Source organism: Macrobrachium rosenbergii, chromosome 5 (genome assembly GCF_040412425.1).
Source record: "Macrobrachium rosenbergii isolate ZJJX-2024 chromosome 5, ASM4041242v1, whole genome shotgun sequence".
NCBI lineage: Eukaryota > Metazoa > Arthropoda > Malacostraca > Decapoda > Palaemonidae > Macrobrachium > Macrobrachium rosenbergii.
Window position 1 is genome coordinate 2829029 of NC_089745.1, and position 26889 is coordinate 2855917.

The 26889-nt window shown below is 39.1% G+C and overlaps 2 protein-coding genes and 2 pseudogenes across 2 annotated transcripts; all 4 read left to right on the forward strand.

Annotated features, from left to right (window-relative positions):
* The first annotated feature begins 377 nt into the window (after positions 1-377).
* On the forward strand, positions 378-5200 carry LOC136839038 (uncharacterized). Its single transcript, XM_067104703.1, has 4 exons — positions 378-411; positions 3047-3770; positions 4063-4438; positions 4582-5200. The coding sequence occupies exons 1-4, from the start codon at positions 400-402 to the stop codon at positions 5198-5200; spliced, it is 1731 nt and encodes a 576-aa protein (XP_066960804.1). The 5' UTR covers positions 378-399.
* Positions 5201-11218: 6018 nt separating this feature from the next.
* LOC136838436 (uncharacterized) lies at positions 11219-13966 on the forward strand. Its single transcript, XM_067103352.1, has 3 exons — positions 11219-11252; positions 12122-12894; positions 13036-13966. The coding sequence occupies exons 1-3, from the start codon at positions 11241-11243 to the stop codon at positions 13652-13654; spliced, it is 1404 nt and encodes a 467-aa protein (XP_066959453.1). The 5' UTR covers positions 11219-11240; the 3' UTR covers positions 13655-13966.
* Positions 13967-17596: 3630 nt separating this feature from the next.
* On the forward strand, positions 17597-20351 carry LOC136838964 (uncharacterized; annotated as a pseudogene).
* Positions 20352-23933: 3582 nt separating this feature from the next.
* The window catches only part of LOC136839039 (pupal cuticle protein 36-like), an 8856-nt pseudogene continuing 5900 nt past the window's right edge, over positions 23934-26889 (forward strand).

A 26889-nucleotide genomic window follows, 5' to 3' on the forward strand; every position in this document is an offset into this window, starting at 1 on the left:
ACCAAACATACAGAGATTATTCTCAAAACCTCAAACTGTATCAAACACCGGTGATTCCCGCGTGAAGAAATTCTGAAGCAGGACTGAAGCAAAAAAAGAAAGAAAGGAACAGGAGGAGGAGGAGGAGGAGGAGGAGGAGGAGGAGGAGGAGGAGGAGGAGGAGGAGGAGGAGGAGGGAAACCCGTCGTGAGGTGGAGGGACTTTCTAAGGGCATAAGGGATGCCGCGTAACACCCGTCCAGTCCCATGAAGGAGGAGGAGGAGGAGGAGGAGGAGGAGGAGGAGGAGGAGGAGGGAGGGATCTCCGTCGGTGCCTCCGGCAGCGAAGGGCACTGCGTCAGTATATAAGGGCCGCGGAGCCGCTGGTTTAATGCATTCCGTTCGACTCCTTCAGACAACGATGACGACCAACGTAAGTCCAGTTCGCTCTCTCGGGGAGCGTCGGATTGCATATTCCGAAGTCCCCGAAGACGATTCGCTTTGTATCGTATTCTTTTATTTATCTATTTCTAAAATTTCTCTTTTATTCATTTATTATCTTTAAATTTTTTTACTACGAGCATCGCGGTTGTGGTACGCATTTCGTAATGCGTAGGGCGTGCCGGGTATATGATGACGCACGGAACGGGGAAGCGGTGGCATAATCGTTAACGCGGTTTGTTTGTTTGTTTGTGTGAGAGAGAGAGAGAGAGAGAGAGAGAGAGAGAGAGAGAGAGAGAGAGAGATAAATGTACGGAATACAGAACTGATTTTTAAGTAGCAAGATAATTAAGAGATGACCTGTGTTTGTGTGTGTGTGTGTGTGTGTGTGTGTGTGTGTGTGTGTGAGAGAGAGAGAGAGAGAGAGAGAGAGAGAGAGAGAGAGAGAGAGAGAGAGAGAGAGAGAGAGAGAGAGAGATGTACGAAATAACAGAACTGATTTTTAAGTAGCAAGATAATTAAGAGATGACCTGTGTGTGTGTGTGAGAGAGAGAGAGAGAGAGAGAGAGAGAGAGAGAGAGAGAGAGAGAGAGAGAGAGAGATTACGAAATAATAGAACTGGGTAGCAAGAGAGATGAGAGAGAGAGAGAGAGAGAGGAGAGAGAGAGAGAGAGAGAGAATGTAAGAAATGCTAGAACTGATTTTTAAGTAGCAAGATAATTAAGAGATGACCTGTGTTTGTGTGTGCGTGCGTGTGTGTGTGTGTGAGAGAGAGAGAGAGAGAGAGAGAGAGAGAGAGAGAGATAAATGTACGAAGTGCTAGAACTGATTTTTAAGCAGCAAGATAATTGAGAAATGACCTGTGTGTGTGAGAGAGAGAGAGAGAGAGAGAGAGAGAGAGAGAGAGAGAGAGAGAGAGAGAGAGAGAGAGAGAGAGAGAGAGATGTAAGGTATACGAGAAATGATTTTTATGTAGCAGGATGGTTAAGAAAGAATCTAAATAATTCTTATGTCTTCTAAAGACAACGGCATGACTGTACCGGACACATTTCCGGACTCATATGATTGAAGGTGGTGGTCGGTACTTCTCAGTAACAGTATACTTAACCAGTTTTTATCTTTCAAATCTTTCTTTTTTACTCTGTAATTCATTTTTCCCAGTCAGCTATTCCAGAAATTACTTAAGGGCGCATACGGTCCACTTTCACTAACATGACTTACCACAAGGGATATGCGTTACATATATTGTAGTCTGTATCTGCATTTCCCGTGTCATTTCACCTTTTCTCTATCTCTTATTATTCATTTCCATTTCATTATATCGTGTGGGCGTATGCGGTCTACCTTCACTATCATAACTTATCACATGGGATATGCGATAGATAAAACGTAGTCATCATCTGCATGGTCTTACCATTTCATCTTTTTCCCATCTTAAGATTCATTTCCTTTTCATTATTATTATTATTATTATTATTATTATTATTATTATTATTATTATTATTATTATTATTATTCAGTAGGTGAAACCTATTCATATGGAACAAGCCCAAAGGGCCACTGACTTGAAATTCAAGCTTCCAAAGCATTTGGTGTTCATTAGTGAGAAGTAAGAGGAAGTAAAAGGAAATACAGAATGAAGAGATAGCACTTATTAAAAAAAAAAAAAATTAAAAGAATAGATAGAAAAATAGATAAAAAATTGTATTAAAATGCAAGAAGAAAAGTATTAGGGTTAGTAATGCACTGCACTTTCTCTTGAACTTCTGAAGAAGTTCCACTGCACGACATCCTCTGGGAGGCTGTTCCACAATTGTTTTTATATAACCACGAGCTTTTATCTTACAGCAGCAGATCAGGATGACAATGACTGACAATGAGGATTTCTGCCTGGCTACTGAAGTGACACAGTTAACCCCTGTCACTCTTGGATGACTGGGGAAGACCAAGAACATCTGTCGTAACACAATTCTCTAGTTTTATCTTACAGAAATATTATTTGCAACTGAAAACTGAAAACAATTTTCTAGTTTCATCTCTTACAGAATTATTGTAATCGACTGAAAACATAGATTGTATTTTGGAAATGAGTTTGTCTTTGAAAAACGCCCTCCTAAAGCTTACGAGCTTAACAAAAATAACCATAGTATCTATGACTTAACAGTTTTTCTACATTATCATTAAAAATTTTTGTACTGACAATCAGCTCAGACCATCATATTATGCACAGAAAAGACAATGAAAATTTTAATTCCCACCGTTATATAAATTCTGATTTTTTAAAAATAACTGAATTTCACAATTCTCAACAATCACTGATACTATTCAACTGAGAATACTTCATACATATTAAATTAAATATATCGCTTCATCTTGACAGGTGCACTAAAAATGACTTTATTTAGTGATCAACTGCAAAACAATAAATAAACTATGAAATTTAGATGATAAGGAGGACTAAAAATCAATGCTAGTTATATTTAAGAACATGTAATGCATGCTGTTGATTTCCCCATATGGAACCTTTTACAAAAAAATTTTTATTACTGTTTTGTAGTGTTCATATTTTACTAACATACATGAAACCTTCTACCTTTTTGATACTAATGAAAATCACCCCTTTCCAGACGGTGGTCTTGTGTGCCCTTTTGGCAGTCACGGCGACAATTCCTCGAGGGGTTCTCTCTGACCCAGCAAAATTATATCAGCCTCCTGATGTAGGCGGCCCTGGATCCCCATCAGGGGGGCTTGGCGTTTCTTCTAGCGGAGGATTTGGAGGTCCCGGTGGTTCTTCGGCTGGTGCTTTTGGGGCGTCTTCTGGTGCACATGGAGGATCAGGAAGTGGAGGATTCGGCGATTCATCTGGAGCAGGATTCGGTGGTTCATCTGCTGGAGGACTTGGCAGCGGTGGTTTTGGTGGTGATGTGAGTGGAGGCTTCGGAGGTTCTTCTGGTATTTCCTCCGGTGGTTTTGGAGGTTCAGCCGGTGGCGATTTTGGTTCCTCCGGATCTGGTTTTGGAGGTTCTGTAGGATCTGATGGTGCTGGATTTGGAGGTTCTGTAGGATCTGGTGGTGCTGGATTCGGAGGTTCTGTAGGATCTGGTGGTTCCGGATTTGGAGGTTCTGCAGGATCTGGTGGTGCTGGATTTGGAGGTTCTGTAGGATCTGGTGGTGCTGGATTTGGAGGTTCTGTAGGATCTGGTGGTTCCGAATTTGGAGGTTCTGCAGGATCTGGTGGTGCTGGATTTGGAGGTTCTGCAGGATCTGGTGGTGCTGGATTTGGAGGTTCTGCAGGATCTGGTGGTGCTGGATTTGGAGGTTCTGCAGGATCTGGTGGTGCTGGATTTGGAGGTTCTGCAGGATCCGGGGGTTGGCAGCGGAGGCTTTGGCGGTTCAGTAGGAGGCGGTTTAGGTTCCTCAGGATCTGGGTTTGGAGGTTCTGCAGGATCTGGAGGAGCTGGCATTGGAGGCTATGGTGGTTCAGCAGGCAGTGGTATTGGTGCCTCGGGATCTGGTTTTGGAGGATCTGCAGGATCTGGTGGTGCTGGATTTGGAGGTTCTGCAGGGTCTGGTGGGGTTGGCAGCGGAGGCTTTGGCGGCTCAGCAGGAAGCGGTTTTGGTGCCTCTGGATCTGGTTTTGGAGGTTCTGCAGGATCTGGTGGTGCTGGATTTGGAGGTTCAACTACCGGAGGTTTTGGTGGATCTTCTGCTGGGTTTGGTGGAGCTCCCTCTGGAGGCTTTGGTGGTTCAAGTGGATCATTTGGAGGAGCTCGCCCTTCAGGATCATCTGTTGGAGGATTTGGAGCATCTGGATCTGCTGGTGGTGCCTTTGGTGGATCATCTGCAGGTTACCAAGGTCCCTCTGCTCCTGTCATTCCTATTCTTGTTGATGAACGTGACGGTCCACATGCTGACGGTTCTTACAGCTTCAACTTCGAAACTGGTGATGGCATCAGCCGTCAAGAACAAGGATACCCACAGGGTGAAACTGGAGCTGTGGCACAGCAAGGGGCATGGTCGTAAGTATAAAAATATTTCATATAAAATAATAAAAGTCTAAGTTGTATGTATAAATGAAAGGAACTTGAATTATGAAACTATCTAATTCTGTCTAACTGTAAATACTTTCGATGCTTTACTTACTTACTTTTGTCATTTTCAGATTCACATTCCCTGATGGTACCCCAGCTAACTTCCAGTTTGTTGCCGATGGATCTGGTTTCAGTGTACAATCAGACCTTCTACCAACTCCTCCTCCTCTTCCAGCTCATGCCATTGCTCAGATTGAAAAGGCAGCTCTTGAGGATGCTGCTGCAGCTCAGGCAGGTTATGGTGGAAGTTCCCAATCTGGTTCAGGATCTCAGTTCTCTGGGTCTGGCTCCCAATTCTCTGGCTCTGGAGCAGGCTTTGGTTCTGGTGCTGGCGTAGGCCCTGGAGCAGGCTTTGGCTCTGGTGCTGGCGTAGGTCCTGGAGCAGGCTTGGGCTCTGGAGCTGGCTTAGGTTCTGGAGCAGGCTTTGGTTCTGGTGCTGGGTTAGGCTCTGGAGCAGGCTTTGGATCTGGTGCTGGTGCAGGCCCCGGAGCAGGCTTTGGCTCTGGTGCTGGTGTAGGCCCCGGAGCAGGCTTTGGCTCTGGTGCTGGCATAGGCCCTGGAGCAGGCTTTGGCTCTGGTGCTGGCGTAGGCCCCGGAGCAGGCTTTGGCTCTGGTGCTGGTGTAGGCCCCGGAGCAGGCTTTGGCTCTGGTGCTGGTGTAGGCCCTGGAGCAGGAGGTGGTGCTGGTTAGGCCCCGGAGCAGGCTTGGGCTCTGGTGCTGGTGTAGGCCCTGGAGCAGGCTTTGGCTCTGGATCTCAGTTCTCTGGTACAGGATCAGGATCTCAATTTGGCGGCTCTGAATCAAGCCCAGCACCGCAAACTCCAAGCAGAACCTACGGTTTACCTTGAACAAACTCAAGAATCTTCACAGCACGACCCACCTGATGTGTGATGTTCCACTCGACTTACTGAAAGGACACATCATTCATTATGCATTAGATTAATTGTTCAGAAGATGCATAACTAACTGAATATTGTCATCATATGACACTGGCGATTGTTATGAATGTATTATTGTCTGAATTATTTCACTGTATCACAGGGACCACTGAATTTCTCAGTACTTTCTTGTCTCAACACTCACTTAGGTAATGGTGCTGTTATTGATTCCACACAGATGACAAAAATACGCTTAATAGTTGTAGTTACTGTTAATGATGAATTATAATTTTTGTTAACATTTTTTGTTTATTTCTCCTACCGTATAAAGCATTGCATATTCCACGAATTGAAATGAGAGCAAGTGTGATGGAGACTGGCTGTTGATTTATGCTTTACTAATGCTAAGAAATCATACTCCTAATTTCATCTTTATTTTGATGATAATGATAATGATGTTTCATTTCATTATGAAACGATATTCCACAAAGGTTAAGTTTTAAGTATTTTATACACTTACGTTGGTAAATTGATAGAGAGGAAAGACTCAAAACAAGATTTTAGCTCACTCTCTTATCAGTAAAAAGCATCTATGCTAACAAACGAAGACGAACATAATTATTTAATTATTATTATAGCTTCTGTGTACATTATTTGTTACCAAATTCTGAAAAAAAATTAATAAGCTGCTGTCAAAAAAGTATGATAAAACTGGCCATGAGCTGGTCTCTAGGTTAAAAGATTTTTCTGTGCCACCTCTTTCGGTATTTACTGGAATATGTGTATTTTATATATTTAGGACTTCATTTACAAAATAAAAATAATAAAAAAATTCTAAGAAATAGCCAATGAGTTGCTTACTCAGTACCTACATGTTTATATCGATTTCGTACAAGGATATCTTTAATCGGAAAGAGCAAGTTGAAAGATATTTATCTTTCAAAATATTTTACTTTTGTGGAAGGAAAGAAACAAAGAGAAAAAGACCTCAAGTCAACTTTCCCCTACTCTTAAAGACATTTTATATTATTTTGATGTTCCAATCCCGTTACCAGTGGAACAGAAAAAACAGTTTGAAAACGTATACTGTATGTGTGAAGAAGAAGAATATAGAACTTAGCTTTGGGACCTACGAGGTCTTTCAGCGCTGAAAAGAAAATTGAGAGTAGGAGGTTACAATGGTGTAACAGGAGGAAAACCTCGCAGCTGCACCATGAAACAATATTGTTAGAGGAGGGTGGAAAGTAAGATGGAAGAAACAATGTGAATGGAGGTACAGTAAAAAGCATGAAAGGGGCTGCAGCTAGGAGCCGAAGGAACGCTGCTGCAAAGAACCTTATGTAATGCCTACAGTGCACCGCGTGAGGTGCACTGATGGCGCCACCCAGCCCCAACGGGGAGTGTACGTGTGAATACAGCCAAGGAACCACAAAGTTATCACATAAAAAATATTCATAATCTTAACTTTCACAACTGGAAAACCTGGGTTGAGCAGCTGTACTTGCTCATAATACTTCGACTTACAGCTAGCTAATCCGATTAACCTCTGTGGAACTTCCTAAGAAACCTTTTTAAACAATTTCACCTGCTACATTTAACACTCTGTTGTTACAGTCAGGAAATCCTTACAGAGTTCGTGGTCAAATGCAAGTTGAATATGCGTTAAAAATAAATAATCATTATAATTAGTGACACGGCGCATCCAGGAAAGTTTAGGTTTTTATCATATCAAGTTTAGATGGAGGTAATCAATTAAATAAATATATATATAGATATATATATATATATATATATATATATACATATATATATATATATATATATATATATATATATATTATATATATATATATATATATATATATATATATATATATATATATATATACATATATATATATATATATATATATATATATATTAAATATATATATATATATATATATATATATATATATATATATATATATATATTTAGGGCATCTAATATATGCAGACTAGGGACCAGTTATAAGATGCATCTAGACTGATAAGGAAAAGTCAAACCGTGATCATTAGCCACAGACTTCTGTATGGTTTAAAATTGGATTTCTTGCACACACGACACAGTATATATATATATGTATATATATATATACATATATATATATATATATATATATATATATATATATATATATATATATTAAAACATTTCACCAAAGATTAAAGACACTCACAGATGAACTGCACCAATGTGAATTAACAACCTGAGCTGAATATTTTACAACACTAATTTCCATGCATCTACAAAAAAGCTCACCAGGTGACTGTCTAACCCAACTAATCATACCACCGCTGAACTCCTTCTCACACACACTCCCATTTCCTGGATGTTGAGACCCTTCTGTTTCAGTACCTCTTCCACCTCATCACCCATTCCTTTCCTGGTCTTTTGCTTCTCCTTCCTCCTCACATTTCCAAATTTTATACCTCCTCCATCATCCTATCATCCTCCATTCTTTCCACATGACCAAACAATTTATCCTTGTAACTCTGCTTTGGCTCACATTTACTCTTAGCTTTCTCCTGTGGCAATAACTCAAATTCTTTCACTAATCACTGCAATTTTTCAACACTTTCCATAATCAGTACTGTATCATCTATGAATACCAGTCTTCTATGAATACCATTCAAGAACCCATTCATGACATGTATTCCTCTACCACAATTTTGCACTTGCAGCTGCTGTTCTTTCTCTGACTTCTTGCATTATCCTGTCAACACAGATATTACATGGACACAAACACATAACACACCCTTACTCAGCTCCAATTCTTCACCAAACCAGTCACTTACTTCATGCTTCACTACATCATAACAAATTTTATTAATCAACAATTTACTATCTATACTTTAGATCCTCATGACCCTATTTATACTTTCAACCCGCTCACATAAATGTTACAACCTTATCTTCTTTAAATCTATAATGGTCCTCCTATATAAAAATTCCTGCCATAAACCTTCCCTACTTAGAAAAGTTATGCCTCATAATTCTCAGTCTCCTCTATCACTTTTATCCTTATACAAAAGAACAATTGTTCCTTACTGTACATCCATTCTTTTGGGACTTTTTCCTCTTCCAAGCATACCTTACAAACCCTGGTCAGCCAATCAATCATGCTCCATCAACCAAAAACAACACCTCACTTGTACTACTATTAGTTTTCAGATCTTAATTGCCCTCAGTTCCTCGTTGGGTGAGTCGGTAGAGTTGTGGCTAGCCCTCGCTAGGCCCGAGTTCGAGTCTCCAGCCGGCTAATGAAGAATTTGAGGAATTTATTTCTGGTGATAGAAATTCATTTCTCGCTATAATGTGGTTCGGATTCCACAACAAGTTGTAGGTCCCGTTGCTAAGTAACCAATTGGTACTTAGCCACGTGAAATAAGTCTAATCCTTAGGGCCAGCCCTAGGAGAGCTGTTAATCAGCTCAGTGGTCTGGTTAAACTAAGGTGCGCTTAACTTTTAATTGCCCTCTTTATGGTCTCAACATTAACTTTCAAAAGATTTCTCAAACTTACTCTGACCTCTTGCCTCGTTTCTCTTCCGTATCCAAAAAATCTGCTAAACACTCAATCCATCGACTACATTCGCCCCGGACGTCATCTTCCCATTACCATCTTATACCCTGAGATCCATTTGTTCTTAAGCCATTTTCTCCATATTTGTTCCTTGTAGAAAAACTCCTTGTTCTCCCTATTGTTATTGTTCACATTCTGCGCCCTCTTTTTATCGTAAGGTTTCCTTTCCTCTCCCTCCCTCTTATTAAACACATCATCCGTCTTCCACAACTTCTGCAAACAATCCCCTATTGTGTCATGAAACTGGAACTCAAACAATCTTTATTTTTCCTTCATTACACAGCTCATGTCATCTTTCCTCTGCTCACTGTGTGTGTGTATGTGTGTATGTATGTATGTATGTATATATGAATACATGAAACACTTAACTAGTTTTAATTGTACACGTTCGTATATCCGTACCTTTTGTCCTTAATTAGACCATGTTTAACATTCGCCTCATATGAAACGTCTTCATGAATAAACCTACACTATCACTTAAATCATTTTTCGTAACAACCAACTGATTAAATATTTGTTTATTCAATAGCTGTGGCCTTCATCTGGGCATTTCACTCTGCAGTAAAGTATTTTTTTCTATCTCTTTCCTGTAGGTTTCTTTGAACTCCGTTCTATAAAGCTGAGAGACAACGTTACCTAGAGTTGCTGTGTTGGGGACAGTTCACTTCAAATCAATTGTTTGAGATTGAAAATATCTCAAATATGGTGCTCTTTACTTCCACCTTTTTGTGGTTCCTTTCTCTTACCTTCTTCGAAGGCGCAAGTCTATAGTTTCCTTTAGGGCCAAGCATTACTCTTATTGTCGCCCGAGTTCGAGTCTCCGGCCGGCCAATGAAGAATTAGAGGAATTTATTTCTGGTGATAGAAATTCATTTCTCGCTATAATGTGGTTCGGATTCCACAATAAGCTGTAGGTCCCGTTGCTAGGTAACCAATTGGTTTTTAGCCACGTAAAATAAGTCTAATCCTTCGGGCCAGCCCTGGGAGAGCTGTTAATCAACCCAGTGGTCTGGTTAAACTAAGGTATACTTAACTTTACTCCTATTGTCCTTAAGCTAATACTTCCCTGATCCTCCATCCTTTTAGTTAGGGCACGAGGGCATGTAAATGCCCGTTTCATCAAGGTCAACTTTAGATTAGAAAAATAGCAGTGTCTACAATGACGACTACAAAATATCACTATCAGAAGACATTGATATACAGATGGAGAATAAAATCAGTAACACGAAAACGAATAAATGACAATAAACAAAATAAACCTGGAATGAAATCTAAAACAAAAGACAATTAAGTGTAACAAAAAGTACTTGCATTATTCCTTTCATTTAGAAACGACGGAAAGAACAATGAAGTGCTGAATTGCGATTTAAATCTTAAAGAGATTTAATGACTGAAATAATGGCGTTTCGAAGAAGGTGCCAAATTCGCATTCGTCGAAAATGCTTCTTTATTATTATTATTATTATTATTATTATTATTATTATTATTATTATTATTATTATTATTATTATTATTTTTGAAAGGAATATAACTAAATAATTTCCATTTTGATACCATTCAAGCAGACTAAGTAGTGCACCGATGAACTCTGATGAATGAAACGGAATACAGCAATAAATAATGAAGTATATATACACCAATAAATAATTATAAATATACATAAATGTTCATAAATATATATACATATATATATATATATATATATACATTCATACATACATACATATATATATATATTATATACATAAATATATATATATATATATACATATATATATATATATATATATATATATATATATATATATATATATATATATATATATATATATATATATATATATATATATATATACATACACGACGTTGTATGTACATTCTAACCCCTGAATGATACAAATAAAGTACGCCAAATGGCCACGGTCATTACTCAGTAAAATAATACGAGTCTCGCCCACAATATTTCAAACGAGCTTTCGATTCCCTTTTGAGAAAAACTGGATTGCTAGAGAAAAAGGGGGATTCAGGGGTTTGGGAAGAGGGGAGGAGAGATGAGTCGTGAAGGGCGAGTTTTGAAGTGAAAAAGGATGAACTGGATCTGATGGAGTTGGGGAGGGGTGTTGGGGGGGCTTTCGGAGGGTGCCACCCAGCAGAAGGGCACCTGTCTCTTATATAAGCGAGGAGAAGACCCTCGGCCATCACATTCAGTTCGACTCCTTCAGACAACGATGGCGACCAATGTAAGTCTTGTCTGTCTCACTCACTCACTCACGAACTCTGACCTTTCGCTTTAATCTCGCTTATTTCCTCTTCATAAGTATGATTACGAGTGACCTGAGGAACCGGAGAGAAAGGTGTTTTACGCACGCGGCGAGTGTAACTGCGAGTTTGAGGTGTTCCACTGCCTGGAGATCTAAGACCGATATTTTAATCTTATTATAGATCATACCGACAAGCTGATACGAGTAATTCTTACGCGAGACTGTCTAACTCGAGCACGATCTATTTATATAAGAATTTCCAATGCTTTTGGTTACTTAAGGAATTCATGTTTAAAATATGACCTGAAAAGGTCAGGAGAACGTGGTTTAGTGCAAGACCGCTACTTTCAAACTAAGGTAAAATCAATTCCCATAATCGTGTCTCGCGTAACACTCTTTTCCCCGAAAGGTTCTTTGCACTTTATCGTTAGATCAACGTTGCATTACTTTTGTTTTAACGAACAGTCCAGACTTCTTTGTTGTTCCATAGACTGCAAAGAATAAAGGTCTATTTATGTAAATTTTCTTCAATACTTTTTTCAAGGATATTATTAAACAACGATAAATTCCCGAATTTCCTTTTCTCAACAAATATTCCACATCGTGACTCTAAACTGCAGCTTATTTCTAGTTCTGAATAGCCCTTTTTCAGTTGATAATTAAAATCTTGCTTAGTAATAGCAATACCACTAGCACTTGCTGATCAACAACTGACAAGGTTGAAAACTAAATATTATAAAGGCTAATTTCATTCTATACTGTAAGGTCATAAGTTTCATTATAGTGACATCAATTCCTTTGAATCAATGTTGTATTTCTCAGTACTGGAACAAAGTTTTACTTTTCAGAAGGTGGTCTTGTGTGCCCTTTTGGCAGTTACAGCTACAATCCCTAGAGGGGTTCTCTCTAACCCAGCCAGATTATATCAACCTCCTGATGTAGGCGGACCTGGGTTCCCATCGGGGGGAGTTGGAGTTTCTTCTAGTGGAGGATTTGGTGGTCCCGGTGGTTCTTCGGCTGGTGCTTTTGGGGCGTCTTCTGGAGGACCAGGAAGCGGAGGATTCGGTGGTTTATCTGGAGCAGGATTTGATGGTTCATCTGCTGGAGGACTTGGCGGTGGTGCTGTGAGTGGAGGCTTTGGAGGTTCTGGTGGTTCCTCTGGTGGTTTTGGTGGGGTTGGCAGTGGAGGCTTTGGAGGCTCAGCAGGCAGCGGTTTTGGTTCCTCAGGATCTGGTTTTGGAGGTTCTGCAGGATCTGGTGGTGCTGGATTTGGGGGTTCTTCTACTGGAGGTTTTGGCGGATCTTCTGGTAGGTTTGGTGGAGCTCCCTCTGGAGGCTTTGGTGGTTCATCAAGTGGATCATTTGGAGGATCTCGCCCTTCAGGATCATCTGCTGGAGGATTTGGAGTATCTGGATCTGCTGGTGGTGCCTTTGGTGGACCATCTGCAGGATACCAAGGTCCCTCTGCACCTGTCGTTCCTATTCTTGTTGATGAACGTGACGGTCCACATGCTGACGGTTCTTACAGCTTCAACTTCGAAACTGGTGACGGTATTAGTCGTCAAGAACAAGGATACCCACAGGGTGAGACTGGAGCTGTGGCACAACAAGGGGCATGGTCGTAAGTATAAAATGTTCTAAACTAAGTACTAAATAAATGCCTGTAAAATAAAAGGAAACTAAAATTGTATAATTATAAGAAATCTCTCTATATATAAATAATTTTATTTATCATGTTAATCATTACCTTTGCTATTTTCAGATTCACATTCCCAGATGGTACTCCAGCTAACTTCCAGTTTGTTGCCGATGGGTCTGGTTTCAATGTACAATCAGACCTTCTACCAACTCCTCCTCCTCTTCCAGCTCATGCCATTGCTCAGATTGAAAAGGCAGCTCTAGAGGATGCTGCTGCAGCTCAGGCAGGTTATGGTGGAAGTTCCCAATCTGGATCAGGATCTCAGTTTTCTGGAAGTGGATCTCAGTTCTCTGGATCTGGATCTCAGTTCTCTGGATCTGGCTCCCAGTTCTCTGGATCTGGAGCAGGATTTGGCTCCGGTGCTGGCTCAGGATCTGGAGCAGGATTTGGCTCTGGTGCTGGTGGCTTAGGTTCTGGAGCAGGATTTGGATCTGGTGCTGGCGCAGGCTCTGGAGCAGGATTTGGCTCTGGTGCTGGTGGCTTAGGTTCTGGAGCAGGATTTGGCTCTAGTGCTGGCTTAGGCTCTGGAGCAGGCTTTGGATCTGGAGCAGGCTTTGGCTCTGGAGCAGGATCTGGATCTGGAGCAGGATTTGGTTCTGGATCTCAATTCTCCGGTGCTGGATCAGGATCGCAATTTGGTGGCTCTGTATCAACTCCAAGCAGAACCTACGGTTTACCTTAAACACAAGAATCTATTCAGCATGACCCACCTGATGTGTGATGTTCCACATGATTTATTATAATACATAAGTTTAATTGTTCAAATTATGTATAACTAATGAAATGTTGTCATCATATGCTATTCATGACTATTGTAAGTGAATTATTGACTGAATAATTCACAACATTATGGGGACCACTTCATTTCCCAGTGCTTTCTTGTCCAAACATTCACTTGAGTAATGGTGCTGTTATACTGAATCCACTTAAGTGACAAAAATACGCTTAATAGTTGTAGTTACTGTTAATGATGAAATATAATTTTCGATAAAAACTACTATTTATTTCTCCTGTCTTATCAAGCATTAAAAACTGTGATAGAGACTTACATATGCTACTCAGTGTATTTCGTATACCAACCCGTCGTACCTTCTCTATTACAATCCTACCATACACATTTCTTAGTACAGAAAAGAAAGGTATAACCTGAATTCTTAGTTTCCACTGTCACTTTTACCCTTATACAAATGAACAATTATTCTATCACCCATTCCTTTGGAACCCTTCCCTTATCCACAAATACCTTACAGGCCCTGGTCAGCCACTAAATCACACTTCACCAGCCTACCACAACATTTCGCTCATAATCCCACTAATTCTTGAAGCTTCCCATTTTCAGCCCCTCAACTGCAATCTCTACATCCTCAGCTGTGACCTCCACAGGCATTTTCAAAATTACTCTAATCTCTTGCATTCTTGCATCAGTCATCTCTGCCTGTCTTTTCTCTTGGACATTCACATAAGCCTTAAAATTTTCGCTCCATCGATCCAGGACTGCATTTGCTTCAGACATAATCTCTCCTTTTGCATCTTTTATGGTGGGATCCATTTCCTCATGAACCTTTTTCTATAAGTAATTAATTCCTTTACGAATAAACTTGTTCTCCCCTGAGTTCTTCCTCTCTTTCTACCCCCTTCTTTCATCACAAGGCTTCAATTTCTCTCTCTCCCCTTGACAACATTATTCATGTTCCTAAACTTTTGGATGAAATTCTCCGTTCTGTCCTGTAACTGCAATTCATATGTTCTCCGTTGTTTTTTTCCTATAAAATCCTTAATTCTTTATCAGTGCGCTCACTATTTATGTACACACATATATACATACATACACACACATATATTTATATATGTATAACTGAATCACGAAAATATGAAACGTCGTGAATATATAAATAAAGATAAAATCCACGAAGGAAAGGGAAACACTGGAGTGCTGCGAGGCCTTTCGACTCTTTCGTCCTTTACTGAGCAGTCTGCTAAGTAAAGGACGAAAGAGTCAAAAGGCCTCGCCGCACTCCAGTGTTTCCCTTTCCAGACTGCTCAGTAAAGGACGAAAGAGTCGAAAGTCCTCGCTGCACTCCAGTGTGTTTCCCTTTCCTTCGTGGATTTTATCTTTATTTATATATTATATATATATATATACACACACATACACACATATATATATATACATATATATATTATAACATTTCGGAGTTTAACTCCATCATCAGGACTAAAGTAATATACAAAAAAAATTAAAACAATTACAAAAGAATAACTCGGGTAAAAAGAATTTGAATGAAGTAGAACTTACAAGTTAAAAGTAGAAACATAAGTAGTAAACCGACCTAATGCCCCCAAAACGCGAACGACGAATGGCCCAGGAAACCCACTCAAAACGAAGAACCCTTCCAAGATATAAACAAAGGGGCAGAAGTCTGACTGTTCACTGATGGAATGAGTTATTTCATAGTTAGTGATTCTGGTATAAGGCACGATTTTCATCGGTAGATTCTGCTATATTTTCAAAATAATATAAAACAAGTAAAAAATGTGCTGAAGCTTCTATACATCTTATAATGCTGTATGACACTTTCAGCCACGGCCCATGAAACTCTTCTCAGCCGTGACCATGAAAATTAGACACTGGTCCGGTGGCGGCCTCAGCCACGGCCCATGAAACTCTTAGCCGCGGCCCATGAAACTCAGCCACGGCTTGGTGGTGGGGTGTGTTGTTGGCACCAATAGCTGTGCCAAAAGCACGATTAAGGCTAACTTTAACCTTAAATAAAATAAAAACTGCCGAGGCTAGAGGGCTGCAATTTGGTATGTTTGATGACTGGAGGGTGCATGATCAACATACCAATTTGCAGCCCTCTAGCCTCAGTAGTTTTTAAGATTTGAGGGCGGACAGAAATTGTGAGGACAGAAAAAGTGCGGACGGACAGACAAAGCCGGCACAACAGTGCTCTTTTCAGAAAACTGAAAAAGGAGCTGTAAAAATTAAAGCCGAGGCCGGTGTAAGTTTACTTGTGATATACAGAAATATTCTGATGCGTTAGGCTGGTTTACAACGCGTTTCTGCTTGTAATGCGTGTTTTTTTTTTTTTTTTGTACCTAATTCAAATTCTCTGTACGCGAATCATTATTTGTATTGTAATTTCTTTTTTAGTCCTGGTGACAAAAATGTTTTGAAGGATGACATATGAAACTATATATATGTAGGATGACATATGAATAAATATATATATATATATATATATGTATATATTGTGAATATATATATATATATATATATATACATATATATATATATATATATATATATATAATATATATATATATATATATAAATATATATATATATATATATATATATATATATATATATAATATATATATATAAATTATATAAATATATATAATATATATATATATATGCATATATATAAATATATAAATATATATATTACATATATATATAATATATAATATAATATAATATAATATAAAAATAACACACTTCCAATCAAACAGGTTCGGATCTTCGTCTATTTTGCCACCAATCACAACAGGTTCTAAGATTCATCTCACATGATCTCTCGATGAACAAATCTAACTAACAACTCATATTTTGTGATCATTACCTATTAAATTTACTCTTTTTTTATCTTAAACAATATAAGAAAAAGAAGTAGTTAAGAATTAAATATTACATCAGCATTTCCTGCATCCCTCCGGTTGTTCTAATAAACAGGAATAAAGCAATTAGTTTTCTTTGCTTACTAAATGCCTTTTGGGTTAGATGTCATGTATAATTGGTACGTTACAGTGAGATTCATGAGTATTCCTGTCATTAATTCCATTTTCTATATCTGTATCTATTTATGTACGTATGTATATCTATATATATGTACACAGATATACATAAATATATGTATATATATATATATATATATATATATATATATATATATCTAGATACATTATATATATATATACATACACATATATATATTTACTTATACATACATACATGCATTACATACACACACACACACACACATATATATATATATATATATATATATATATATATATATATATATATATATTCTGTATATATTATATATATATATATATATATATATATATATATATATATATATATATATATATATATATATTGTGTGTGTGTCTGGTTGTGTATGTGTACAGTCTAACAAAACTGAAGCATGACACAAACAACATATGAAGATCTTCACTTCCTAGAAGTCTATCCATCATTCACCTCAAATGCCCACGGTCACCAATCCGTAATAAAACACAAATATCATTGGCACTTATTCCAGCCAGCTTTGATTCCATTTTGAGGAGAACTGATAATTGGAAAGAAAGAAAAATGGCTGGGGTTGGGGGATGTGGGGAAGGGGAGGGGAGGGGGAGGGAAAGACATCGTGAAGAGCAAGTTTTGAAGTGAAAAAGGATGAACTGGACCAGAAGCTTGGGGGGTAGGGGGGAGGGTTGGGGGAGTGTGGGGGGGACTTTTGAAGGGTGCTACCCCGGGCAGAAGGCGGCGAAGGGCACCGGCTCTTATATAAGCGAGCAGAAGACACTCGATCGTCACATTCAGTTCGACTCCTTCAGACAACGATGTCGACCAAAGTAAGTCTCATTCACATACTCACTCACTCACGAACTTTGACCTTTTGCTTTAATCTCGCTCATAGCTTTTCGATACATGCGATTACAAATGACCTGAGTAACCAGACAAGGGTGTTGTACACACTGCAGTGAGTGTATTTGCTTTTATGGTGTTCTAGTGTAAGCAAACCCGAGACTGATCTTAATCATATGTATATGAGTAGAGCTATCAGCTGATTGGGGAAATTTTCAGTTTTGAAATGGAAAATGCAAGACTCTGACTTTATTCTGAGCAAGTTATTAGGAGATTTCCATGCGTTCTTGGGCACACGTAGTATCTAGAGATCTTATGTCACATAAGATCTGACCCCAAATATTAAGCAGAATATTTAAAGTTAAAGTAAAGTCAGCTTTTATTCCTTATTCTCAAACTAACTTTCTGTTTCCCAAGTTCTTTGCACTTTATTATCACTAGATCAGCTTTACATTATCTTGGCTGTAAAGAACAGTCCGGACAGAATTATCGAAATATAATTTTAAGCTGCATTATTCATAACATTCTTTATTCAATTTCCGAAGGAGCATTTCATGTTCCAAATTACGATGCTTGACGGGACCTAAAGTACAAGTTATTTAAGTTAATTTTCTACTATACTTCTTTTCAGGAACATTACAAAGTAACTGAAAATCCCGACTTCATTTTTCAGCCAACAAATCACGGAATATTTCACATCATGCGTTGCCAATGCGACTTATTTTTAGTTCAGAACAGTCAGTCCTGTTCCAGCTGGAAATTAGACATCTGATCAGTCACAGTATTTTACTATCATTTAGTGAGCAGGGATGAAAACTAAATAGTATAAAGGGTAACTGTATTTTGAATAATAAAGATGAAGTTCCATTACTGTAAAATCACTTGAATTTTTGTTACCAACTAATGTTCTGGATCATCTATAATGGATCAACATTTTATTTTCGTGTAACAACAAAGATCTCTCCTTTTCAGACGGTGGTCTTGTGTGCCCTTCTGGCAGTTACAGCGACAATTCCTCGAGGGGTTCTCTCTAACCCAGCAAGATTATATCAACCTCCTGATGTAGGCAGACCTGGGTTCCCATCGGGGGGAGTTGGAGTTTCTTCTACTGGAGGATTTGGAGGTCCCGGTGGTTCTTCGGCTGGAGGCTTTGGGGGCTCTGGTGGTTCCTCTGGTGGTTTTGGTGGGGTTGGCAGTGGAGGCTTTGGAGGTTCAGCAGGTAGCGGTTTTGGTTCCTCAGGATCTGGTTTTGGAGGATCTGGCGGATCTGGTGCTGGTGGATTTGGAGGTTCTACTGGAGGTTTTGGTGGATCTTCTTCAGGAGGCTTTGGCGGAGCTCCCTCTGGAGGCTTTGGTGGTTCAAGTGGATCATTTGGAGGATCTCGCCCTTCAGGATCATCTGCTGGAGGATTTGGAGGATCTGGATCTGCTGGTGGTGCCTTTGGTGGACCATCTGCAGGATACCAAGGTCCCTCTGCTCCTGTCGTACCAATTCTTGTTGATGAACGTGATGGTCCACATGCTGACGGTTCTTACAGCTTCAACTTCGAAACTGGTAATGGCATCAGCCGTCAAGAACAAGGATACCCACAGGGTGAAACTGGAGCTGTGGCACAGCAAGGGGCATGGTCGTAAGTAGAAAAGTCTAAGGTCTAAGTTATACAACTAAATAAAATAAACTGAAAATATGAATCTGAAAATTGTATCCAACTGTAATTACTGTAATTTACTGTTTTACTTATTCACCTTTTTTATTTTCAGATTCACATTCCCAGATGGTACCCAGCCAACTTCCAGTTTGTTGCTGATGGGTCTGGTTTCAATGTACAATCAGATCTCCTACCAACTCCTCCTCCACTTCCAGCTCATGCCATTGCTCAGATTGAAAAGGCAGCTCTAGAGGATGCTGCTGCAGCTCAGGCAGGTTATGGTGGAAGTTCCCAATCTGGATCAGGATCTCAGTTTTCTGGAAGTGGATCGCAGTTCTCTGGATCTGGCTCCCAATTCTCTGGCTCTGGAGCAGGCTTTGGCTCTGGTGCTGGCGTAGGCCCTGGAGCAGGCTTTGGCTCTGGTGCTGGCGTAGGCTCTGGAGCAGGCTTTGGCTCTGGTGCTGGAGTAGGCTCTGGAGCAGGCTTTGGTTCTGGTGCTGGTGTAGGCCCCGGAGCAGGCTTTGGCTCTGGTGCTGGTGCAGGCTCTGGAGCAGGCTTTGGCTCTGGTGCTGGCTTAGGCTCTGGAGCAGGCCTTGGATCTGGTGCTGGATTTGGCTCTGGAGCAGGCCTTGGATCTGGAGCAGGCTTTGGCTCTGGAGCAGGATCTGGATCTGGAGCAGGCTTCGGCTCTGGAGCAGGACCTGGATCTGGAGCAGGATTTGGCTCTGGATCTCAGTTTGGTGGCTCTGTATCAACTCCAAGCAGAACCTACGGTTTACCTTGAACACAAGAATCTATTCAGTATGACCCACCTGATGTGTGATGTTCCACAAGATTTATTATAATACATAAGTTTAACTGTTCAAATTATGTATAAGTAATGAAATGTTGTCATCATATGCTACTCATGACTACTGTAAGTGAATTATTGAATGAATAATTCACAGCATTATAGGCACCACTTTATTTCCCAGTGCTTTCTTGTCTAATCATTCACTTGAGTTATGGTGCTGTTATACTGAGTCCACTTAAGTGACAAAAATACGCTTAATAGTTGTAGTTACTGTTAATGATGAAATATAATTTTCGATAAAAACAATTTTTTATTTCTCCTGTCTTATCAAGCATTAAAAACTATGTGACAGAGACTTACATATGCTACTCAGTGTATTTCGTATATCAACCTGTCATACCTTCTCAATTACAATCCTACCATACACCTTTCTTAGTACAGAAAGAAAAGGTATACCCTGAATTCTAAGTTTTCTGTCACTTTTACCCTAATACAAATGAACCTATTCCTGGGGAACCCTTCCCTCATCCACAAATACCTTACAGGCCCTGGTCAGCCATTAAATCACCCTTCACCATCCTACCACAACATTTCAATTGTAATCCCATTAATTCTTGACTTTCCTCCATTTTTCAGCCCCTCAATTGCCATCTTCACATCCTCAACTGTGACCCCCACAGGCATTTTCACAATTACTCTGATATCTTGCATTCTTGCACCAGTCATCTCTGCCTGTCTTTTCTCTTCAACATTCACATAAGCCTTAAATCACTCCATCGATCGAGGACTGCATTTGCTTCAGATATAATCTCTCCATTTGCATGTTTTATAGTGAGATCCATTTTCTCATGAACCTTTCTCTAGAAATAATTCATGTCTTTTCGAATCACCTGTTCTCCCCAGAGTTCTTCCTCTCTTTCTACCCCTTCCTTTATCAAAGGGCTTCATTTTCTTTCTCTCCCGTTAACAACATTATCCATGTTCCCAAACTTTCCCTTGAAATTCTCCATTATGTCATGGAACCGCACTTCATACATTCTCCGCTTTTTTTTTTTTAAATCCTAATTCTTTATCACTGCACTCACTATTTATGTACACACACACGCACACACACACACACACACATATATATATATATATATATATATATATATATATATATATATATATAATTATATACTATAACGTTTCAGAGTTTAACTCCATCATCAGGACTAAAGTAATCTACAACAAAAATTAAAACAATTACCAAAGAATAAATAGGGTAAAAAGAATTTGAATGAAGTAAAACTTACAAGTTAAAAGTAGAAACATATGTTGTATACCCACCTAATGCCCCAAAATGTGTTTCTATTTTAACGTGTATTTTTTTTTTACCTAATTCAAGTTCTTTGTACCTGAGTCATTATTTTTATTGTAACAATCGTTTTTAGTCTTGACGATAAAACTGTTTTGAAACGTTGCAAACACTAACAAACGAAACTATATATGTATGCATGTATGTATGTATTGTGAATATATATATATATATATATATATATATATATATATATATATATATATATATATATATATATATATATATATGTATGTAATTCTAATATCCATTAATGCCCTCTTTTCTCCAATTCTTTGCGCTTTGTTGATATGCTTGTAACTACAAAGCCGTAAGATCTAAACGCAAGAAATTGAAGAGACTTTGATGCCCGGGCGCGGGAAATGAACCCGCGTCACCATAACCACAAGGAGGTGACGTTGCCGACCTGACCACGAGAAGGATAAAAGTCTATTATCTCTCATACATACATATACCTGTCGTTTTCAGATATATTTCCCGCGACCGGGCATCAAAGTCTCTTCAATTTCTTGCGTTTGGATCTTACGGCTTTGTAGTTACAAGCAAATCCAAAAAAGCGCGAAGAATTCGAGAAGTTAAGAGGGCATTGTCGCTATTAGAATTACATTTGTGTCTGGTAAAAGTGACCAATAGATTCTACACATAAATTTCAGCCTAAAAGCAATAAAAACGATTGCCCACTTGGCTACGATGGTGAGTATGGATCTATTCCAGCTTTAATAAATATATCTGAAAACGACAGATATATGTATGTACGAGAGGCAATAAACTTTTATCCTTCTCGTGGTCAGGTCGGCAACGTCACCTCCTTGTGGTTATGGTGACGCGGGTTCGTTTCCCGCGACCTGGCATCACAGTCTCTTCAATTTCTTGCGTTTGGATCTTACGGCTTTGTAGTTACAAGCATATCCAAAAAAGCGCGAAGAATTCGAGAAGTTAAGAGGGCATTGTGGCTATTAGAATTACATATGTGTCTGGTAAAAGTGACCAGTAGATTCTACACATAAATTTCAGCCTAAAAAGCAATAAAAACGATTGCCCACTTGGCTACGAAGGTGAGGAGCTCTAATAAATATATCTGAAACGTTAGGTATATGTATTACGAGAGGCAATAATCTTTACAGGTCGGCAACGTCACCTCCCCTTGTGGTTATGGTGACGCGGGTTCGTTTTCCGGGACCTGGCATCACAGTCTCTTCAATTTTTTGCGTTTGGATCTTACGGCTACTAATAAATATTCGAGAAGTTAAGAGGCCTTGTGGCTATTAGAATTACATATGTGTCTGGTAAAAGTCACCAGTAGATTCTACAATACATGTATATATATATATATATATATATATATATATATATATATATATATATATATATATATATATATATATATATATATACATAACATAATATAAAACAGATACATTCCACATCAAACAGGTTCGTATCTTCTTATATTCTGCCATCAATTACGAAAACAAGTTTTAAGATTCATCTCATGTGATATCCCGATGAACAAATCTAACGAATAACTTATATTTAGTAATCATTAACCTATTAAATTTACTCTTCTTTTTACCTTAATATAAGAAAAAAGAAATACCGGTATTTGAGAATTAAATATTACATCAGCATTTCTTCCTTCCCTCCAGTTGTTCTAATCGACAGGAATAAAGCAATTAGTTTTCTTCTCTAAATGCCTTTTGGGTCCGATATCATATGCAGTATAATTGATACGTTTGTGTGTGATTCATGAGTATTCCTGTCATTAATTCCATTTTCTATACCTGTATCTATGTATGTATGTATATATCTATATATATATATATATATATATATATATATAAATATATATATATATATATATATATATATATATATATATATATATATATATATATATATATATATATATATATATATACACTCACACACACATATATATAACCATATGAACATGCGTACATATATATATATACAGTATATACATATACATATATATATATATACCTATATATATACATATATATAATGTGAGTGTGTTCGTTTGTGTATGTGTACAGTGTAGCAAACTGAAGTATGACACATACAACATAATATGAATACCTTCATTCCTAGAAGTCTATCTATCATTCACGTCAAATGGCCACGGTCACCAATCCGTAATAAAATACAAATCTCATTGGCGCTATTTCCAGCCAGCTTTCGATTCCATTTTGAGGAGAACTGGATAATTGGAAAGAACAAAAAAAAAAAAAAACATGCTGGGGTAGGGGGAGGAGGGAAAGGGGAAGGAAGGGAAGGGAAAGACATCGTGAAGAACAAGTTTTGAAACGAAAAAGGATGAACTGGACCAGAAGCTTGGGGGAAGGGGAAGGGTGGGGGGGTGTGAGGGGACTTTTGACGGGTGCCACATCCGGGCAGAAGGCGGCGAAGGGCACCAGCCTCTTATATAAGCGAGCAGAAGACAGTCGATCATCACATTCAGTTCGACTCCTTCAGACAACGATGTCGACCAAAGTAAGTCCCCTGGTTGCGTCTGTCTCGCTCATTCTCTCTTTCATGAACTGACCTTTTGCTTTGATCTCGCTTAAAATCTTTTCGATATATACGATTACAAATGACCTGAGCAACCAGACAAGGGTGTTATACACACCTGCAGTGAGTGTACTTGCTTTTAAGGTGTTCTAGTGTAAGCAAACCCGAGACTGATCTTAATCATACGTATATGAGTAGAGCTATCAGCTGGTCAGGAAAATTTTCAGTTTTGAAATGGATAAATCAAGACTCTAACTCCATTCTGAGCGAGTTATCGGGGATTTCCATGCGTTCTTGAGCACACGATCTGACCCCAAATAATAAGCCGAATATTCAAAGCTAAAGTAAAGTCAGCTTTTATTCTCTGATTCTCAAAATAACTTTCTTTCTCCCAAGTTCTTTCCACTTTACTATCACTAGATCAGCTTTACATTATCTTGGGTATAATGAACAATCCGGACAAAATTACAGAAATATAATTTTATGCTGCGTTATTCATAACATTCTTTTATCAATTTTCCAAGGAGCATTCCATGTTCCAAATTATGATGTTTGACGTGACCTAACGCACAAGTTATTTATATGAATTTTCTACTATACTTGTTTTCAAGAATATTACAGAGTAACTGAAAATCCCAGCTTCATTTCCAGCCAACACATCACTGAAAATTTCACATCATGAGTTTCCAACGTGATTTATGAATTTTAAGTTCAGAATAATCTATTTCAAATTCTGAATAGTCAGTTCCCTTTCAATTACAAACCAAGCATCTGCTTAGTCTTTGCAATTTTACTATAATTTAGTGAGCAACTGTTTACACGGATGAAAACTTAGTATCTCAAAGGCTAATATTTTCTTCAAAAAGTAAAATCTCATAAATTTTTGTTAACAAGTTTTGACTTTCATGCAATAATACAGATCACCCTTTTCAGACGGTGGTCTTGTGTGCCCTTTTGGCAGTTACAGCGACAATTCCTCGAGGGGTTCTCTCTAACCCAGCAAGATTATATCAACCTCCTGATGTAGGCAGACCAGTTCCCCATCAGGGGAGCTGGAGCTTCTTCTAGTGAGGATTTGGAGGTCCTGGTGGTTTCTTTGGCTGGAGGCTTTGGGGGCTCTGGTGGTTTTCTCTGGTGGTTTTGGTGGGGTTGGCAGTGGAGGCTTTGGAGGTTCAGCAGGTAGCGGCTTTGGTTCCTCAGGATCTGGTTTTGGAGGATCTGGTGATCTGGTGCTGGTGGGATTTGGAGGTTCTACTTGAGGTTTTGGTGATCTTCTTCAGGAGGCTTTGGCGGAGCTCCTCTGGGAGGCTTTGGTGGTTCAAGTGGATCATTTGGAGTGATCTCGCCCTTCAGGATCATCTGCTGAGGATTTGAGGATCTGGATCTGCTGGTGGTGCCTTTGCGGACCATCTGCAGGATACCAAGGGTCCTCTGCTCCTGTCGTTCCTATTCTTGTTGATGAACGTGATGGTCCACACGCTGATTTCTTACAGCTTCAACTGAAACTGGTAATGGCATCAGCCGTCAAGAACAAGGATACCCACAGGGTGAAACTGGAGCTGTGGCACAGCAAGGCATGGTCGTAAGTAGAAAAGTCTAAGGTCTAAGTTATACAACTAAATAAAGAAACTAAAAATATGAATCTGAAAATTTTATTCAACTGTAATTACTGTAATTTACTGTTTTACTTATTCACCTTTTTTATTTTCAGATTCCACATTCCTGATGGTACTCCAGCTAACTTCCAGTTTGTTGCTGATGGGTCTGGTTTCAACGTACAATCAGACCTCCTACCAAACTCCTCCTCCTCTTCCAGCCTCATGCCATTGCTCAGATTGAAAAGCAGCTCTAGAGTGATGCTGCTGCAGCTCAGGCAGGCTATGGTGGAAGTTCCCAATCTGGATCAGGATCTCAGTTTTTCTGGAAGTGGATCGCAGTTCTGATCTGGCTCCCACCCTCTGGCTCTGGAGCAGGCTTTGGCTCTGGTGCTGGCGTAGGCCCCGGATCAGGCTTTGGCTCTGGTGCTGGCGTAGGCTCTGGAGCAGGCTTTGGTTCTGGTGCTGGCGTAGGCTCTGGAGCAGGCTTTGGTTCTGGTGCTGGCGTAGGCCCCGGAGCAGGCTTTGGCTCTGGTGCTGGCGTAGGCTCTGGAGCTGGCCTTGGATCTGGTGCTGGATTTGGCTCGGGAGCAGGCCTTGGATCTGGAGCAGGCTTTGGCTCTGGAGCAGGATCTGGATCTGGAGCAGGATTTGGCTCTGGATCTCAATTCTCTGGTGCAGGATCAGGATCTCAACTTGGTGGCTCTGTATCAACTCCAAGCAGAACATACGGTTTACCTTAAACATAAGAATCTATTGAGCATGACCCAATTTGATATGTGATGTTTCACAAGATTTATTATAATACATATATGTGATGTTCCACAAGATTTATTATAATACATAAGTTTAATTGTTCAAATTATGTGTAAGTGAATTACTGATTTGAATAATTCACAGCATTATAGGACCACTTTATCTCCCAGTGCATTCTTGTCTAAAATTCACTTAAGTAATGGTGCTGTTTATACTGATTCCACTTGAGTGACAAAAAATACGCTTAATAGTTGTAGTTACTGTTAATGAAGAAATATAATTTTCGATAAAACAATTTTTTATTTCTCCTGTCTTATCAAGCATTAAAACTATGTGGACAGAGACTGACATATACTACTCAGTATATTTTGTATATCAACCTGTCATACCTTCTCAATTACAATCCTACCATACGCCTTTCTTAGTACAGAAAGAAAAGGTATAACCTGAATTCTTAGTTTCACTGTCACTTTTACTCCTTATACAAATGAACAATTATTCGTATCACCTATTCCTGGGGAACCTTCATCCACAAACACCTTACAGGCCCTGGTCAGCCATTAAATCACACTTCA